Consider the following 20793-nt stretch of genomic DNA (forward strand, 5'->3'; position numbering starts at 1 on the left):
TCCCTCCCTCCCTTCTTTCCTTTTTTCCTTCCTTCCATTGTTTTCCTGTCTTCCTCCCTCCTTCCCTCCTTGTCTCCTTCCTACCTTCTTTCTGTAGATTGTAACCAACAGCAGTTTATCCAAAAGTTTTCAGCATGGAAAAGACATAATCCAATTTGTCTTTTAATGAAAAATAAAGACTGAATAATAATCAGAACATACACGTTAAAGTTCCATTCTGTCTCTTTCCAGCTGCATGACTGAGTAACCCTAATTCCTTCTTCAGCAAAATAGGGATAACATGTCTGCCTATGGAAGTACTGGTGATTGGGATTGGGGTGGTAAAACACTGTTCTGCCATATTTAAAGTATAATAAAGCAAATTATGCATGTTGCCCCATTCAAATAATTTGTTAGTCTAAATCTTTAGAAAGGCCTAACTTTAAGACAGTCAGAATCAACTGTGTCCCAACAGAAAAGAACCAGTCTCATACATATCCCTGATGCTGAATCAAAAGTCTCCAATAGGTTGCAGCTTTTTTGAGGTTCCTTGGGAAGCAAGAGCCAATCCCTGGTGCACCTGTGCAGTCTGAGAAAGGAAACCTGGCAGAGGTGGTGATGGGGGGATGTCTGACCCCTTGATGGACAGTCGTGCCTGATTTGCAAAGTCTGGTTGTGTGCCTAAGGGTAATGCAGTGACCATGGGGAAACCTACCTCCATTAGATATTGCTCCAAAGAGCAAGCATTTGCTGTGTTTTGCTTTATTAATACTACGTCACTTTTAAAAGTCTTCATTAGGCTCTTCAGTGGAATTTGGACAGTGGCTTCTGTGTTCCCACCTCTCACTTAATATAGGACATGCATTCAATATTTAAGTAATTATCTTAGTGTGCAGAATGCAGAAGTTGAGTATTGAAGTTTAGTATTCCAATATGGACACTAAAAATGTTTATAGTGATGTTGAAAATAGCACCATAGTGTTTCTTATCACTCAAGTGTTTCTTATTTTTTCCAAAGCTATAAGATTGCCTAAATTTATTTAAATTTAATAATTCAGAAAACTCCTGAAACATGAACTCATTGCTTTCTCATGATAGGCAATACTATAATGACAAGTTATTTGATCTGTGACATCAAAAATTCTTTATAAATAGGTTTGAATGCAACAAATTATTTGTACCACTTAACACTTTCCTTTTTGTTTAACAGTGTTGTGGCAAAATTTGTTGAATATTATATAGGCCACAAATTTGATTAAAGATTATGATTTTAAATGTCATGAATGTTTGATTTGATGTTTTATTATTTTCTCCAAACGTTTTATTCATTGTATTCAGTACATGTTATCAGAAAGTAATTATGTTTTCTAAAATTTATTTTAGGTTTTGAAACTAACATGAACCTAAGTAGTCGGGATGACCCTAGTACATCAGAAATTACTTCCGAGGCTCAAGATAGAAATGCAAATAACCATGGAATTCAGTTATCTAATTCACTGTCTAGTGCTATAACTGCTGAAAATGGAAATTCCATCTCAAATGGTAAGTACTTTTTAGACTCAGAAGTAAATGGATAAAAGTTTTAGGCTGTATCAACTTTCTAGGAGGAATGGATTTAAAATATGAAAATGAAGAAGGGTTAAGAACTGGAAAATAGAAAATAAACCATGAAACTCTCCTGCAGGTATTGTTGTCAGCATATGATTGCTTCAGTTAAAGAATTGGAATTGTATTCACTCTTTGTTGACTTTTCTGAAATTTTATGGAGTATTAATCTAATTGGTCTAAAATTAGTATACTGAGCAGAAGAAGGCAATGGATTATCTACCAATATTTTTAATTAAAAAATTATTCTGGTAACTAAGAAAAGTGAAGGAAAATAATATTAAAGAAATGATAAGTGCCAGACTGGCTTCAGGTATTTTACGTACATCAATGAGTGCCACATTTAGAAAGTGGCTTGGTTGCAGGTACAAAAGCTGAGGATCATGCAAGTATTTTCTCTCACAAATAAAAGAAGACAAAGGCTTCTGGGAATAACTGATGGGAAGATTCAGACCAACTATTCCTGAGAGGTTCCTGTAGGGTTGGAAAAAACATGTTTGTTTAGTCTAATTAGAGGCATGGGAGAACCATCACGATGCTGAAATGCTGGGAAGCAGCTGAAGACCTGGGAGTGGGGTGCAAGGTGAGCTGAAGCAAGGAAGCCCACACTTGAGGCTTGGCTCATGGGGACATAGGGGTACCCACATTGTTCGGAGAAGGCAGCTAAGAAGTCGAGTTGTGCTTCTGACTGCCTTGTCAGATTACAGGGCAAGAAACTGAGTCGTGGCCCCACCAAGGCCTTGGGGTGGGGCCTTCAAGTGTTCTTCCCAAGAGTCAGAGTGAACCAGAACCAAGAGCCATGTTGAGTTGCCCAGAAGCAACCAGGCCTACAGGTACCTGGGAGAAACACGTGTAAATGTACCCCAAAGGGTAGTAATAGCATACCAGGCTTCAAAACATTCTTAGAAACCATTTTTCAAATGCAAAGTCCAACACAGTTAGAAATAACCAGGCATAGGAGCACACAAAATAAGTTGAAAAATTACAAGCCGAGACATATGTCAATTGCAATATGTCCACAGGGATTCAAAAGATTGGAATTCAAAGACACATGCCTTAAAATAAGTATGTTTACTGAGCCCCCACAAAATAAAACGAGAATTTCAGCAGAAATGGGAAACTATAAGGAAATCATCACATGGAAATTCTGAAATTGGAAAATGCTGTAATAAAATGGAGTACAACAGAGGATAAAGTTAAACTTAGTTAGATATAGTTATTTAAAAACAAAACAAAACAAACAAAAAATAACTGGGGAAGTAGAAGATAACTCTGAAAATCTCCAGAATGAAACAGACTGAAGCAAAACAGAAGAATGGAAACTCTGGACAATGGTTTAGAGATATAAAGGATAATGAGAAGGATGACTGAAGTCTTAGGGAAAGAAGAGGAAGTGCATGAGCAGAAGAAAGACTTGGTGAGAAATGTTAGAGCCTCTCCCAACACTGACGAAAGAGCATCAGGAAATGGATTTAAGTTGGCAGATTTTTATAACGTTCAACATACATTCTTCATGAGATCCAGCAGTCTGACTCCTCAGTATCTTCCCAAGAGAAATGACAGCAGTGTTCACATAAACACCTGTATGCAAATGCATATGGTGACATTATTCATAATCACATAAAACTGGAAATAAATTCAGTGTCTTTCAACTGGTGACTGGCTTGTATTAGTGATCCATCACTGTGCAAAATATTACTCCCAAAACTTGGAGGCTTATGTAAGAAATGGTTATTATTTCATAGTTTCTGTGGGCCAGGAAGCTGTGTGTGGCTTAGCAGGGTGCCTTTGGTTTAAGGTCCCTTGTGAGACAGCAGTCAAGCTGTCAGCCAAGACCACAGTCATCTTGAAGGCTGATCCATTTTCAAGGTCACTCAGATGGCTATTGGCAGGCCGCAGAAGGTTCACATCCAAGTCAACTCACATGGGCCTCTCCACAGGGCAGCCTCCCAGCACGGCAGCTCTCCCCACACTGCTGGGCAAGCAATCCAAGAGACAGCACCCCAGATGGAGGCTGCAGTCTTCACATAACCCAGTCTTGAAAGTGACACCCCAGCACTCTGTCACATTTGATGGAGTCACTAAATCCAGGCCACACTCAGTGGGTGGGGAGTCCATGAGTGCCTGGAGGTGAGCTCACCAGCATCTCACAGGCCAAACTAGCACACGGATGAAGTCTGCAATAAATAAGAGTGATCAACTGTAACGAGCATCAAAAGGGATGGCTAGAACATTGTGTTGAGGTAAAAAAAAAAAAAAAAAGTCAAAGGACTAAGTGTGATCCTGCTTATATGACATTTGGGGAAAAGCAAAGCTGTGGAGACAGAAAACAGTTGAGTGGTTGCTGGAGGCTGGGCGTAATGGCAGGAGATGAAGTTCAGAAGGACATGTGTTGTTACAGACAACCGCGAGGGCTCATGTCTCTGTAGATGCACAGATGTGTATGTCTAAAAAAGGTGAACCTCACTATCTCTAAATTACACCATAATCAGTTCAACTTTTGTAGAAATGAAATAGAAATCTTTGCAAAGCCTGAGTAGGACACATAAAACTTTGCTAGGTGTGTATCGTAGTAAAACACCTATAAAATAAAGACCAAATAGAAGTAAAAATATGTACTACCTTCAAAAAGCAGCAACTGAAGTCCAAAGACAATGAAATAACATAGTTCACATGCTCAAATAAAATAACTGCCCCCCAAAAATTCCTGTAATAATGAAAGGGAGTTAAGGATATTTTTCGGAAAAAAAATTAAAATGAAAAGAATTAAACATTGACAGACTCAGAATGCTTACAGATAAAGGAAAGAATAAAGAATAACTAAAAAGGCAGGTAAAAATGGGAGGGGTAAAATAGTATTTAATATTGTATACTGGTAAACCTACCTTGCCAGTTGTAACCTCAAAGGTAACCCCTGAAAGAATATTAGTGGGGTAGATAATTTCCAAACCAGTAAAGAGAGAAAGATAAAATCATAAAAAGTCAACTCAAAAGATGAAAAAAAAGGGGTAAAATAGGAAAAATAGGGCAAGTAGAAAGTTCTGAGACAGTAGATATAAAAGCACATATGAAAATAAACCTTATTTAATTAAAATAAATTTTAAAAGACATTTAATGTAAATTTATATGAAAAATGATTAACAGAATATTTTAAAAACTAAGATTTCTGAAAACAGTAAAACATAAGGATTCTGAAACATTAAATGTAAAGGGATAGAAAAGAAAATGATATAACGTGCAAATATTTAAAAAGCAGCAAAAACAGTGCTCACATATTTGCACGTCAAAAATTACATCTCTAGGCCCGGCGCGGTGGCTCACGCCTGCAATCCCAGCACTTTGGGAGGCCGAGGCAGGCAGATCACTGAGGTCAGGAGTTCAAGACCAGCCTGGCCAACATGGTGAAACCCCATCTCTACTAAAAATACAAAAATCAGCTGGGTGTGGTGGTACATGCCTTTAATCCCAGCTACTCGGGAAGCTGAGGTAGGAGAATCTCTTCAACCCAGGAGGTGGAGTTGGCAGTGAGTGAGCTGAGATCGCGCCACTGCACTCCAGCCTGGGCAACAGAGCCAGACTTCATCTAAAAAACAAAAACAAAAACAAAAAAAAACCACCTCTAATATGCAAGAAGAAATCACAAAATAAATTCAAAACTCAAACATTTTAACTAATGACAAGGCAAATACGACAACAGAACTTTTAGGACATGACTACTGTCTTTTGTGTATGAATGGAAGGGGTTCAGATGCAGTGTCAGTATGGTCAATATGTGGCTCTACAGCATTGTGGCCGTGGCTGGGCTTTTAGTGTCCACATCAACTGAATAATATATATTGTATTCATTAAGTCGTTTCATATGCTTCATTCCATCCCATCCCATCCTCCCACCTTGCCACCTTCTGAGTTTCCAGTGTCTATTATTCCACACTCTATGCTCAAGTGTACACGTTATTTAGCTCCCACTTATAAGTGAGAACACGCAGCATTTGTCTTTCAGTGTCTTAGTTATTTCACCTAAGATAATGGCTTCCAGTTCCATCCATGTTACTACAAAAGATCTCTTAAGAAATGGAAATGTATGGCTTCAAACATTTGCATCACAAGAGAACAAATACAACAAGTGTTAAAAGTATCTAGAAATTAGAAACAGAACAAAAACTAAATACCACGAAAATAGGAAAGATACGATAGTGATAATAAGAACATAAGTTATTGAAATATAAAACAAATAACAAGATAATGTAAAGGGATAGAAAGGAAGGAAAGAGAAAGTTTATCTTTTAAAAAATTATCTTTGAAAACATTAATAAGATTGAAAATTTTCTTGCAAGGGGATAGAGAAATAGAGAAAATGGACACAAATAACAGATTTTAGATTGAAAAGAGGACATCAATACAGATCTGGCTGAAATTAAAAATAAGAGAATATTACAAACAGTTTTACGCCAAGATAAATTTGCAAATGTACATGAACAAATACATTCTCAAAAAAAGAAAAAATAGAACTAAAGAAAATGGACAAAAGAAGTAGGAAAGCTAAATAACACTGTAAATGTTAAATTAATGCAATTTGTAATTGAATGCCTTCCTGCAAGGAAAACTTCAGAATCGGATGGTTTCTCCACTAAATTTTTCCAAAATTCTAAGGATGAAATAACTCCAATGTCACATAAACACTTTAAGAGAATAGGAAGGAAGAAGGACAAAGAACATAATATTACTCCAGCTTGCATAATTAGCCACTTAATTTATGACAAAATTGGCATGTTAGGGCACTGGGGAAGAATAATTGATTGCTATCCATGTGAGGCAAACAGTGAAACTTGACCCTGCCTAATGCTATACACACAAAACAATTCCTGATAGATTATAGATCTGTATGTCAAATGTCAAATAATAAAATAGATAGAAGAAACAATAGGAGAATATCTTTCTTACTTTGTAAAAGGAAAGAAGGCCTTCTTAAGCAAGACACAAAAGTTTTAACCATAAAGAAAAAGGAAAAAATAACATAAATAGGGAGAAAATATTTTCAACACATTTACCCAACAAAGGCTAATATTCAACGTTTATTTAAATCAAAAACAAAGACAGCTGAAAAGAAAATTGGACAGAATACGTGAATACGACTTAGAAAAACATTTTTAATGGATTCCAACCTCGTTAGTAACTAGAGAAATGTAACTTAAGACTCCAGGGCGATACTACCACACACACTCTAGAATTACAGAACTGCCTGACAAGGAAGAGGTGCTCAGAGAACCAACTGCCACAAAGTGAGGACGGCGGAAGAGAAGGCCAGCAGCGATTTGGAGAGATGACCCCAGGAGCTTCTGCAGAGCTGCCAGTGTTGTATTTCTTTATTTTATTTGTGTGGTTGTGAGAGGTGACAATGTGCTAGCAACCCTCACTCTCAGCGCCTCCTCGGCCTCCGCCTAGGCTTCCACTCTGGTGGTGCTTGAGGAGCCCTTCAGCCTGCCACGGCACCGTGGGAGCCCCTCTCTGGGCTGGCTGAGGCCGGAGCCGCCTCCTTCTGCTTGCAGGGAGGTGTGGAGGGAGAGGCATGGGTGGGAACCCGGGCTGCGCTCCGCGCTTGCGGGCCAGTGCGAGTTCCAGCAGGAGCGGGCGTGGGCTCAGTGGACTCTACACACAGAGCAGCCAGCAGGTGCTGCCAGCCCAGGGCAGTGAGGGGCTTAGCACCCCGGCCAGCAGCTGCAGAGGTTGCACTCGGTCCCCCAGCAGTGTCGGCCCGCTGACACAGGCCTCCTAGCTGCCTCCCCGCGGGACAGGGCTTGGGACCTGCAGCCCGCCATGTCTGAGCTCCTCCTGCTGTGGTGGGCTCCCGGGCAGCCTGAGCCTCCCCCAGGGGCACCACCCCCTGCTCTGAGGCGCCCGGTCCCATCACAGTCCAAGGGCTGAAGAGTGTAGGGGAAACTCAGTACTGACGGGGCTGCTCTGCCTGCAGCCCTGGTGCAGGATCCACTGGGTGAAGTCAGCTGGGCTCCTGAACTGGATGGGGACTTGGAGAACTTCTATATCTAGCCAGATCCTGTGTGCACCAATCAGCATTCTGTGTCTAGCTCAGGGTTTGTAAATACACCAATCAGCACTCTGTGTCTAGCTCAGGGTTTGTAAATACACCAATCAGCACTCTGTGTCTAGCTCAGTGTTTGTAAATACACCAATCAGCACTGTGTCTAGCTCAGGGTTTGTGAATACACCAATTGGTACTCTGTATCTAGCGGACCTAGTGGAGACTTGGAGGACTCGCAGGCTGTGGCTCTGTCTAGCTCAAGGATTGTAAATGCACCAATCAGCACTCTGTGTCTAGCTCAGGGTTTATAAACACACCAATTGGTACTCTGTATCTAACTAATTCTGTAGCTAACTAGCACTCTGTGACTCTGTGTCTAGCCCAAGAATTGTAAAGGCACCAGTCAGCGCTCTCTCAAAGTGGGCCAATCAGCTCTCTGTAAAATGGACCAATCAGCAGGATGTGGGCGTGGCCACATAAGGGAATAAAAGCAGGCTGCCGGAGCCAGTGGTGGCAACCAGCTTGGGTCCTTTTCCACACCGTGGTGGCTTTGTTCTTTCGCTCTTTGCAATAAATCTTGCTGTTGCACACTGTTTGGGTCCATGCTGCGATTATGAACTGTAACACTCACGACGAAGGTCTGCCACTTGACTCCTGAAGCCAGCGAGACCACGAACCCACCAGGCAGAAGGAACAATTCCAGACGCACTGCCTTTAAGAGCTGTAACACTCACCATGAAGGTCTACAGCTTCACTCCTGAGAGCGAGACCACGAACCCACCAGAAGGAAGAAGCTCAGACACATCTGAACGTCTGAAGGAACAAACTCCGGACACACCATGTTTAAGAACTGTTACACTCACCGCGAGAGTCCACGGCTTCATTCTTGAAGTCAGTGAGACCAAGAACCCACCAATTCCGGACACAGTTGTTACAATTCTGCAATTAAAAAAAAAAAAAAAAGGAAGAAAGAGATGGAGAAAGGGAACTTTTCTTCACCAAAATATTTAAGTTTTCCATGTTTTGAGGCAAAAGGCAAAGACTACAGCTTCGGAAATGATCCTAAAAGATTTGATAATAATAATAAAAGAACTACAAGTGCTACGGTAAATATCAAAACATAACCAAAAACGAAAGAAACAGACAAAAACCCTCTAGACCAAAATGGAGATGTTTGTGGAAAAGGCTCCATGAAATTAATAATATGAATTCTTTGGGAGTATCAGGGTTCTAAACTTCAGCACATGACAGATAGTGTGTATGGCCGAAGCCTGCAACACAGATTGCTGTGTTCTCCCTTAACGTGCTTACGGATTTTAAAATACAGTTGGTTCTATGCTGTCATTAATTAAAAACCACTTGAAAATCTCAAGAGTTATATGTGCAAAAGGAAAATTATTTCAATTGGAAATTCAATCTTTCAAAGCAACTTAACACATTTATGCTGATCTACTTTTGTGAGTGCCATGAATGTTTGGGTGCCTGGAACTTTCCCCATGATTTTTAAAACATCCAGCACAAGGCTCTATATACTTAGGCCCTCAGTAAGCATTTACTGATTGAAACAATGTTGTTTGTTGCATAGGAACCAGTAAATCCCATCCAGAGGGCAGAGTCAGAAAAACTGCCCAGTCAGTATTATAGAAATTGAACAAACATTACACATGTGCAGCATGTGGTATATACATGAACATGATAACTCTTAAAGCAATTATTAGTACAGGTTCATAACTTACAAAGTGCGGCCAATGCACTTTCTAAATATGGGCACAAGATGAAAACAAATGTTTAAAATAATTTAAAGTTCAAATTGAATCAGAAACAGTGTTATTTTCTAGGAAACATTTTTCTTTTGAATGCCAGTATCTGCATGCTACCTCTGCTTCCCAGAAATAATTATCTGTTTGTTCATTTGTTGAAATATAGTTATGTGTGGGTAATTATAGCTATCACTTACTTTAATTGCCATCCTTTTACTGATGTGAACGCAAGTTTGGATCTTTTTTTGTATACTTAATTATTCCCTGGACTTGTGGTTATTTATCATTAGATTAGAGAGCAGTTTTTAGTGTTAGAACATTTTAGCTTTATCAAACAAAATATTGTGAACATAAAGATGTTTATTTTGTGGGGACACAGATATAAAAAAATCCAACTAGGGCATTTTATGTTCAATTTTTTTTTTCTTGCTGTCAAGTGAATATACATAATATGGCTGGGTATCAGGAAAAATGGCAATGAAAGAATACAGTCATTGCATTTGCATTTACATTTATCATTCTGTGCAAATTGTGTATTTTTGATTTGCATTATGTTCATCCTCAATGCACAATAAGGGTTATTTGTGTTGAATATAGGCTTCCTAAGGCAAAAGGTTGGGGGGCATCATTTGCAGGACCAGAAAATCTGCATTCTGTGCATCAACTCTGGCGCCTTGTTGAACTTAGGCCATTAGAGCACCAAACCACACCAGTTCTGGGAACATCTAAGAAGGGCTTCCATCAGCCACACCTCGAAATCAATCCAATCCACCAGTCAAGGAGCCTTTGGTGGGAGTCCATAAATGTCGTTAATATATATTTTACAACATCACTTTTTTTTTTTTTTTTTTTGAGATGGAGTCTCACTCTGTCGCCCAGGCTGGAGTGCAGGGGCGCTATCTCAGCTCACTGCAAGCTCTGCCTCCGGGGTTCACGCCACTCTCCTGCCTCAGCCTCCCCAGTAGCTGACACTACAGGCGCCTGCGACCACACCCGGCTAATTTTTTGGATTTTTAGTAGAGACGGGGTTTCACCGTGTTAGCCCACATGGTCTTGATCTCCTGATCTCATGATCTGCCCGCCTCGGCCTCCCAAAGTGCTGGGATTACAGGCGTGAGCCACTGCGCCTGGCCAACATCACTTTCTTTATGGAAATTGTACACATTCTTTGGAACTCATACTCTTCTCTGACTGAAAGTCTAACAGCCAGAGAAAAGGAAGCAAGCCTCACTTGACAATCTGGAATATGTTGACCTCATCTATTTTAAGCAATAGAAGTTACCTTTGCAAAGAAAGAAAACTCCTGGGGCATCAAGTAAGCCCTGCCCCACTCATCCTTCTAGTTAAAAGCATTTTAAAGTCACATTAAATAATTTCTAATGTGGATATTATTTAATTACCTTTTCTCCACTGCAGTTGAGAAGTCAGTGTTGAAAAGGAACAGATTGAAATGCTCACTCTACTCTTTCCTAGCTGTGGAATGTTGTTCCCAGTGCTTAAGGCGTCATTCTGCCTTCCTGGGTTTGAAGCTCAGCTCCGATGCTTATTAACTCCCCTACCATGGGCAAGTTACTTAACCTCTGCTTTTCAATTTTCTCATCTTAAAAATGGGAATAATAAAAGCACCTACTTCGTGGATTGCTGTATTTTATACGACAATATTTAACAGAAAGTTAATACTCAAGAAATATTACCCATACGCAGTTATTCATAAAGTGTTACGTGTTTTAGAGCTAGAAGAGTCACGAGGATTTATCCAACAGAAACAACAATTGCATGAATGAGGTAGATGAGGTGCAAGGCAGTGAATTTGTTTCTCTGAAACCATACAGGCTATAATAGTAGATCAGTGCTTTATGAAAGAGACACAAATGCCCACGTGTAGAGCCAAATACACAATGTTACTTTGATGGCTTATGCTGGTATGCAGGGCAAAGACAGACATTACAATTTGGAGTCTCTGGAATGAATAGAAGCAGGAATATCTGGGTGGAGTTCAGGGGATATTTAATATCGAGGTTAGAGGATTCAAAATAATATGAAGGGCAAGATGGCAAGAGGAAACCCAGTGAAGAGAGAGGTGCACATTAGTCAATCAAAACACTCACCAAGTGCACCTGTCACATGTAGGCTTTGTGTTATGCATGGGAGCCCTATGATACCTAAGCACCACAAGATGACTTCTTTGTGTGAACAGTGAAAATACGGAGCACACTGAAAATACATACCAAGGAGGCTGCAAAATAGGGCAGTCAGCAATAAATGTCAAACGAATCCCATAAATAATGATTACTCGGTGACTTTCTGCATAGATAAAAGAGATGATTCTGGTGGGCTGGGATTGCTAAGGATGCTTCATAGAGAAGGTTGGGATTTTCAAAATGTGTTTAAATCAGAAAAGAAGGGAGCACATTTCCAGGAATTTTCTGCACAATGTATTGCGGCAGGAATGTGAATCAGCTTCTCTGATAGAATAGGTGAGTAAGTAAGAGAGGAAAGAAACAATTATGTAGGAGCTACAGAGCCATGAATGCCAATTTAAAGAGTGTCTCGGCTGGGCATGGTGGCTCACGCCTGTAATCCCAGCACTTTGGGAGGCCGAGGCGGGCGGATCACAAGGTCTGGAGATCGAGACCATCCTGGCTAACACGGTGAAACCCTGTCTCTACTAAAAATACAAAAAATTAGCCAGGCGTGGTGGCAGGCACCTGTAGTTCCAGCTACTCGGGAGGTTGAGGCAGGAGAATGGCGTGAACCCGGGAGGCGGAGCTTGCGGTGAGCCGAGATCGTGCCACTGCACTCCAGCCTGGGCGACAGAGCCAGACTCTGTCTCAAAAAAAATAAAAAATAAAAAACAAGAAAAAAATAAAAAATGAAAAAACAAGAGAAAAAAAAAAAGAATGTCTCTGAAAGGGTTGCCATTGTTTTGAGGGAGTACTGTCTGCTATTTTGGAGAAGTGTACCTGATTGTACTATCCAGGGTGAACAACCGAATTGGAAACTGAGTTTGGGGGTGCCAGTTTTGAATTCATTCACTTAAGCCTTGGCAGGTTTTGTACATGAAGCAAGAGTATTAGACTGTATTGGTATAGGAGTCAAGAAGTGGAAGGTGTCAAGAACAACTCCAAGAATTTGAGGCAAATGATGGGAGAATACTGCAGTCTTTAGAAGGGAAGGGCAGTTCCCAAAGGAGGTTAATTCCATAAGCGGATTTGGAGCTCGAGAGAGAAGGACTTCTGATTATGGATGATTTTTCCATAAATGACGATTACAGGTTTGGAGTTTAGGCCAGGGTTCCAGAATAGAAAGAGAAAAGCCAGAATTTTCAAAGAAGCTGGAGACATGGTGGTTATTTGTAGCATCAGAAGAACAATAATAAAGAGGAATAAGAAAAGAAATATGACCACTAAACAATGTAGAATGCCAAACTTTGAGAAATTTACATTGAGAAGGGTGGAAATGGAGACATGCAATAGATGCTCAAGAGATAGAAGACAGATGTCCAATTTCATGGAAATCAAGAGGGGAGTGAATTTAAAGGTAATGGAATACTTGGAAAGCTGGACAGATGTAAAAAGAGAATTCAAACCCCCTTGCCATTGACTAAACAAGTTTGGGTCCCTACAAAATGACAGATTTGACTAACAGATTCCAACTGGTTAGCCATGTGAAATTCAGTGCCATAACCCCCTTGAAAGTCTCTGTCTCATTCTTGTCTTGTCTGGTTTTTGTTTTGTTTTGTTTTGTTTTGTTTTTTGAGATGGAGTCTCACTCTGTCACCCAGGCTAGAGTGCAATGGCACGATCTCGATTCACTGCAATCTCCACCTCCTGGGTTCAAGTGATTCTTCAGCCTCAACCTCCTGAGTAGCTGGGACTACAGGCGCCCGCCACCACGTCTGGCTATTTTTTTTGTATTTTTTTTTAGAAGAGGTGGGGTTTCACTGTGTTAGCCAGAATGGTCTTGATATCCTGACCTCGTGATCGACCCGCCTCGGCCTCTCAAAGTGCTGGATTTACAGGCATGAGCCACCACACCTGGCCCTCATTCTTGTCTTCTTATAAGAATTTGCATGAACCCACTGGGCTCTGCATATAGACCTCATGGCCCCAGAGTCTCTCACTTTTCAAAATTACTTAAAAAATCACACAGAACTCCAGGGACCAGGTCTACATCCCAGTGATGAGGATGTCCTAAAAGCCATTCCTTCTTGTGTCCTGGAGGAAAGTTTCATTTTCAGTGCTCTGAGCAGCCTCCAATTCAGGAGGAGAGGAAGAGCAGAGGCTGCTTCTTCCTGCTAAACCCTCAATCAAGGCCAAAGCCTTTTTGACTTTTGCCCACCCAAGTTTAAAGGACCAACAGCAGGTTCTATGGAGTGTCCACAGCGTCTCCATTAGGCCATGAAGATCAGCTTTGGGGCATTCCTTCCCTGAGCATCTGCATGTTTTCTTTGAGCAGAAGAGCTGGATGTCTGGAGGGTAGGGTAGAGTGGATGCAGTTTCAGAAGACCTTGACTTGCTGTCATTTGGGCAAGAATGGCTTTTGGAAATAGTTTGGTATCAAATGGACCAAAAGCTCGACTTTTTGAAGCACACTGTTGCGACCCTGGAAAGAATATGTTCAGTAAGGGACACATGAATCTCTAAGCTGGGAATTGTTAACTCCAAGCCTGGTCTAGGGAGAAGACTGCTGCAGTACGAGGAGCAGAGGAGGCTTCTCAGAATGTGCAGAAGCTTCTTCACAGACAGAATTCCACCCTTTAATGAAGGCACAGATAAGGAGCTCTATCTTCACTTTAAATGTTCCTCCAACACAATTGGAGTCTTCGCCCTGGTTAAAATGCGCCACGGGATTCTCTACCCACACAAGACTGTGGGACTTTGCTGGGGGCCTTTGCTTAGCAATGTTCCTGTTAGCTGTGTGAGAAAATCCTTGCTATGTTTTTTTTTTTTTAAAAAAAAAAGTTCTTGTCAGTTAGGGACACATGTACAAATATTTACAGCTAAAATGACATGATTTCTGGGATTTAAGTGAAAAATGAATAAAAAATGGATAAAAATGGATAAAATTGACAGCCCCAAGGCTTGGAATGGGTGCATGGAGTTTCACTACATATTCTCTTTATGTCTGAAATGTTTGTAATAAAAAGTTTTAAAACCGTGTTATTTTGATAGATAAAATGAATGTTACTGTAGTCTCATATCCATTACTTGGAATTCTTAATGAAATTGAATATATGTATTACATATTAGTCATTCATTTTTTTCTCCTTTATTTTCTAAACTTATTATTTGTCCATTGTTTAATATCTGGGAGAAGGTCCTTTATTTTGATCTGTAGGATGTTTTAAGAATTTAAAAGGCTCTTATTTAATATATTTCAATGTTCTACATTGTTCTTTTAAAATACACATTTTATTTTTAGGGCATCTTCAATATGTTTATTTTTAATGTTTATATAGAGATATGAATCTGTTTTTTTTTTAATTAATGGTTTGTGCCTTTGATGTCATTTTAAAATTATTTGCCTTAAAAAGGTACTGCTTCTAATATGGCAGCGAAATAAAATATTGTGCTGGAAAAAACAAACAAAACAAAACAAAACAAAACCCTCCTGCCGTGTAACCTCCTTCGCACCTTTGGCGCTTCCTGGCTGTCATTCTGCCCCTTCCAGTACTCACAACGTTGGTGAGTTGGCCGTGATGAGGACCCTTGGCCTGTTTGCTACAACCTTCCAAAATCCCCTTCCCTCTGACTTCTTGGGCTCAGTCCTTTGTCCCACCCCCTCCTCCACATGCCAGTCTCCCCCAGCACCCATGCACCTGCCTCCCTCCCCACTGTCCTCACCTGGCCCTCCACACCTGCATGCGAGCACCTGCCCACACTGCATCCATCCCTGTCTGTGGAGCCCTGACACAGGTTCTGGGACCCATCCTTCCTTTAGTCAACAGTTACGAATGAAATACCTTTGAACTCATGACTTAAAATGACAGCACATCTCTTCTGGGAAGTCTGCAGTGCTACCTCTCATCTCCAAAGTGTGGTCACATTTCCACGAAGCGTCCTTGTGTTTTGTTGCCTTATCAACATTGGTGCTCTCAGCCAGTCCTTCTCGACTTTGTTCGCCCTCCACAATTCTTCTCCTCCTGGAAGGCCCAGGTCCTTTGGCAACACCACCATGAAGTTTCCTCTAGTCCCTTCCATCAGAATAAATGCTTGCCTTCTCCAAGACCCTGTTCAACGTGACCTGTACTCTTCTTAATCCTGAAATCATGCTGCTGTGTGTTTGGCTTCAGTGTCATTCTCACTGAATTATGACTTCCTCAAGGGTGGGGACTTTTCTTCATTCTTCATTGTATTTCCCAGTGCCTCATGCAGAGGTTGCTCATAAATGTTTTTAACCTTTATTTTAATTGACTCTGTTTGGTGCTCAGCAGACTATCGATTCGGCTCTGAGCTTGTACCCTTTCAATTGAGTTTCTGTTTTGATTCTGAGCTCCAACTTCTAATTTTATTTATTTATTTATTTGTTTATTTATTTTGAGATGGAGTCTCACTCTGTCACCCAGGCTGGGGTACAATGGCGCAAACTTGGCTCACTGCAACTCTGCCTCCCGGGTTCAAGCGATTCTCCTGCCTCAGCACCCCGAGTAGCTGGGACTACAGGTGTGCACCACCAGGCCCGGGTAATTTTGTGTTTTTAGTAGAGATGAGATTTCACCATGGTGGCCAGGTTGGTCATGATCTCCTGACCACAGGTGATCTGCCATCTCAGCCTCCCAAAGTGCTGAGATTACAGGCGTGAGCCACTGCATCCATCCCCAACTTCTAATTTATAATTTAGTTTTGAAAAATGGATCACAATTGTCTTCTCCTGGTGAACTGGTTTCTTTATGGTTCCTGTAGAAGTTAAGGTTTCTCTTGCTTGTCAATTGGCCCCTTCGTCCCAACACCCCATCCTTTATTCCCCTCCAAGAGGGAGCCTGTCACATGAATCCCAAGCCCTTGTTGTGCTCTACTACCTGGAAACACGTTTTCTTTCCAACTATCTGCCTTATCTAGTCTCCTGAAATTTCATATTGTGCCTGATCTTGAATTGCCATGCCCCCTTCTGCCTGTGTGAACTTCAGGCTGCTCCAACACTCACTGTGATTGGAGCCTTTCCTGTGTCCTGCTACCACAGTGTCTAAGGACACTATTCCCACGTAGCACCTGAGGCTACTGTTGCTGCCTGTGGCTGAGATCTGTTCTCCGGCCATTGTCTGCCCAGCCTTCATGAAGTTAGCTTTTCTATACCAAGGTATCTGGACATGTAACAAGATCACTGGGAAGGACTTGTTATGTATTGACAGGATTGTGTAGACTTCCCTGAGGAACTCTCTCCTATAATCGGAAAAGTGTGCACTGATTGTCTAATAATTTTTAATTTAGGAATCATGTATATGTTTCATCAATTATACTGTGCTAGTTAATTATGCTTTCAGAGGGGAGTAGTAATTACTTCAGTAGTTAAAGTTCTCTGAGTTGAATTCATTTTGTTGGGTTCTTATTTCTTTTTGTCTATTCATGTTTATTAATCGAAGTCACTTTCGGTGATGCATGATGCCTGTATCACAGTGGTTCTCAGCCAGTGTAGGAGGGGATGACTTTGCCCTCCAAGGAACTTTTGGAAATGTCTGGGAACATTTCTGGGTGCCACAAATGGGGGTGCTGCTGGCATCTAGTGGGTGGAGGTCAGGGATGCTGTTTACCATCCTGCAATGCATGGGGCAGACCCCACTGCAAAGAATTATACAGGCCAAAATGCCAACGGTGCAGAGAGTGGGAAACTGCTTTGATCATAAAGGATAATTAATAAAATCATTTGGTGCCTCATAGCGACTTCATGTTGTTGGAGGGCATGTAAAGTTTCATAAACCTACAACTTACTCTACGTGGTTGCTCCTGAATTGGCGTGTTGTGAATCAGCAGCTCTCCCCACCTTTTCCTCGTGGAAATTCAGCCAATCTCTTTGCTTCCTTGTGCACAAAATGAACTACAGCCAGTGGAATTCATCGGACACACAGGCTCAGTCATGCTCTGACTTCGAATCCCTTCCTCGTCTCCCTGCAGTCCTATGAGTGGCAGCGACATTCTGCTGTCTGCAGTCACCCCAGCGACTCTGGGCCCGTCACTGACCCCAGACGTGTCTTTAAACCTTTTCAGTATCTGGAAGTTTCCCTTCTCCCCTCCAATACTTGTCTGCTCACTTTTGTGCTATTATCACATATTTCTTTATTATCATTGTATCTCCTTTGGCAGGATATGCCCTCTTTTCCTAAATGAAGCTGCCACAATACTGTGTGTGCCCATGTTTCATTGCAAAATTTAGTATTTAGTTTGTGTTTAAGGCACATCATTTCAATTTGTAAAAGATAACAATTCTAGTTTATTGTAATGAGTGCATGACTTACTTTATTTGGAACAAGGAGACACTGCTTAACTCCTGATTTGTGTTGACCTCAATAGGTTTACCTGAAGAAGATGGATACTCACGGTTGTCTATAAGTGGCACAGGGACTTCGACATTTCAGAGACACAGGGACAGTCACACCACTCAGGTAATGATGTCTATCTGTTCACATGTGCAGTGACAAATGGAATTCAGTTATGACAAGACATTCATTAACTTGTTACCAATAGATGCTCTGTGTGGACTGCAGAGCTCAGCTGTTCTCACCTCTGCCCTACACTCCTTGGGCTGAATGGTCTTCTCTCTCCATCTCAGCTGACTACAATTTTCCACCTGTTTCCAAACTAAAGAATAATGTCCAAAAAACCTAAAACATAATAGTTTTAAATGAAATATTGTAGATTTAATTTATGTTGTGGTAGTTTAAAATTATTCTCGGGTGAAGATGGTATTAAACCTGCTGAATGAAGTTGCTATGCATTTGGCCTTGGCTAAAATAGGACGACTCTTAGTGACCACACCTGGGAATAAAATGCTTGAACCACCAGTGGTTTCATGGCATGCGTTTTATCTCAGTTGTGACATTCACTTCCATGTAATTCACACTGATTTGAAATATGACATATCATGAGAACATGGTAAAATCAAAATGAGATTGCAGTCCACAAAACTGTTTGGAGGTGTATTACTGATTCCATGTAAATGTTTCATGTGTCTGCTCATAACAGTTTCACCAAAATAAACAAGATTATCACTTCAAGAAGAAGAAAAATAAACCCATTGGTGCTTTTAGAAAGTAAAAGAATTTATGTTATAGAATGTAGTGTTTTATTTTCCTTTTATGTTGAATTTTAAAATATACTTTAAATAATTATCTTTAAAATATATAATGTTGCATTCAAGGTGATGCACAAACCACTAAGTAGGGAGACTTTGTTATCAATGTATTAACACACTATTGCTTTAGCAACAGGATTCTCATTTTATCTAAAGTTACAGCACAATTTTTATGTCAAACATCTACATAAAAATCTAAAATATCCTCAGCCAAGTATCCAGATGTTTCCATGAAATCAAGTATCCAGCTAATGATCAGCTTTCCTTGGAATATTTAGCATTATAGAGGCACAGCCATATTATCAGCGGAGATTTTTCTAAATAACACTGATGAGGTAGTGAGAAAAATCAATAATTTGAATCTTAAGAATAAATCTTACAGTAGGCAATCTTCTGAAATCACTTGCACTGATATCCAGGCACTGAAATAGAAAGAAAATGCTGATTGGCTGCAATAATAGATTGTCCTAATCTCCCCTCTGTTCCTTAGAGATGCATCTACTTTACCTTGTAAGCATCACAGATGCTTCCTCTGAGATGGTGCAGAGGGGAACCTCCTGGTCATGAACACTGGTTTGATTTTTGTATCAGAGGCCTGCCGCCTGTACATTACAACACAATGCTGGGCCATCTGACATCCTTTCCAGGCCTGCCCCTACAGTGTGGTTCTTAGACAAAGAGAGTCATTTGAAAGAAGGTATATATAGTAGGCTGCTTTGTGACTATTCCTCTGTGTTTGGCTAAGAATCAAAGAGAGATGGGAAAGGTCATCAGGAATCATTTTCCAGTCTCAGATTTCAAAGAGGCCTTGTTTTCAAATGTAGACATCCCTGATGAGGCAGGAACTGCCAGTCATCTTGGGGCACTTTCTTTTTCTCAAGGAAACTGAAAACCAGGCTAATTTTCTTCCATGCAAATTGTGGGCACTCACGTGATGAGACAGATTCCTTACTGGTGAGAAGCTGTAAGAGTTATGTGAAACTATGTGTTTAATGGCTTTCAGAATTACTCTCTCATGTGACATTTATGCAAGAAGGATGGACACATAGAGAGGAGCAGCTTTTTAGCTTTTCTACTAATGCAATTAAATAGAAATTCTATAAAATCCAGTCCCAGACAGATTGGGCGTGTAGCAGCAAAATAAAATGGTGACCAAAAGTGAAATTTCTCTTTAAGGATGTCTATATTTTCATTAGCCTCATCAGCAGTTTTAATAAACTCCCTTCAAGGAAGATAAAATGTCTGGGCATTACGGTAGATAAAGAAGGGAGAAAATAGAGTCAGTAATTTGCCAAAGATCATCTGGAAAATTCACTGAGTCTACAGTTTGAATGGAAATCAAGATCCTATGTTCCGTTTCTGAGAATGAATTTATCCTAATCCGTTAAAAGGAACAGAGGAGTCATTTAACTGTTTCATAAAATTTATTTATTTATTTATTTATTTGTTTTATTTTTTTGAGACAGAGTTTCACTCTTGTTGCCCAGGCTGGAGTGCAGTGGGATGATCTCAGCTCATTGCAACCTCCACCTCCGGGGTTCAAGCGATTCTCCTACCTCAGCCTCCCAAGTAGCTGGGATTACAGGTGTGCACCACCACACCTGGCTAATTTTGTATTTTCAGTAGAGACGGAGTTTCATCATGTTGGTTAGGCTGGTCTCAAACTCCTGACCTCAGTGATCCACCCGCCTTGGCTTCCCAAAGTGCTGGGATTACAGGCGTGAGCCACTGCACCCGGCCTGTTTCATAAAGCTTAAAGAATTTTTGGTTCAAAAATAAAAGTCTTCAGCAGTGATAGTGCACATTTGTGATCTGGCTTTTTCCTGCCAGTCCCACATTTAAGTTTCGCACCTACCATGATGGAAATACAAGGAAAGGGACTCCCTCTTCCTCCCCTGCTGCTTTGACAGCTGGACAAATACATGTAAGATGGGCTCAGTTAACCTACCTATGATGGATGCAGAGCGAGGGACATATAATGGAAGGGATAACAACTGACCTGGCTCTGTTATGCCCAGACCGTTTATTCCCCCGAAGAAGACCACCAGAGTCCAGAGTCAAAGCCAAGCGGCAAGGATCTTTACTGCAAGTTCGAACTTGGTCCCTCCATTCCACAACATACAA

General features: G+C 40.8%; 1 protein-coding gene across 1 annotated transcript in view; it reads left to right on the plus strand.

Moving 5' to 3' along the window:
* The window catches only part of MYO16 (myosin XVI), a 653675-nt gene that overhangs the window by 580929 nt on the left and 51953 nt on the right, over nt 1–20793 (plus strand). Inside the window, exons 34-35 of the mRNA XM_011933947.1 lie at nt 1363–1521; nt 17889–17980. Of these exons, the coding sequence (XP_011789337.1) occupies nt 1363–1521; nt 17889–17980 (251 nt within the window). The remainder of the gene's footprint in view (nt 1–1362; nt 1522–17888; nt 17981–20793) is intronic.

The sequence above is a fragment of the Colobus angolensis genome, unplaced genomic scaffold (assembly GCF_000951035.1).
Source record: "Colobus angolensis palliatus isolate OR3802 unplaced genomic scaffold, Cang.pa_1.0 Scaffold13, whole genome shotgun sequence".
Lineage (NCBI taxonomy): Eukaryota > Metazoa > Chordata > Mammalia > Primates > Cercopithecidae > Colobus > Colobus angolensis.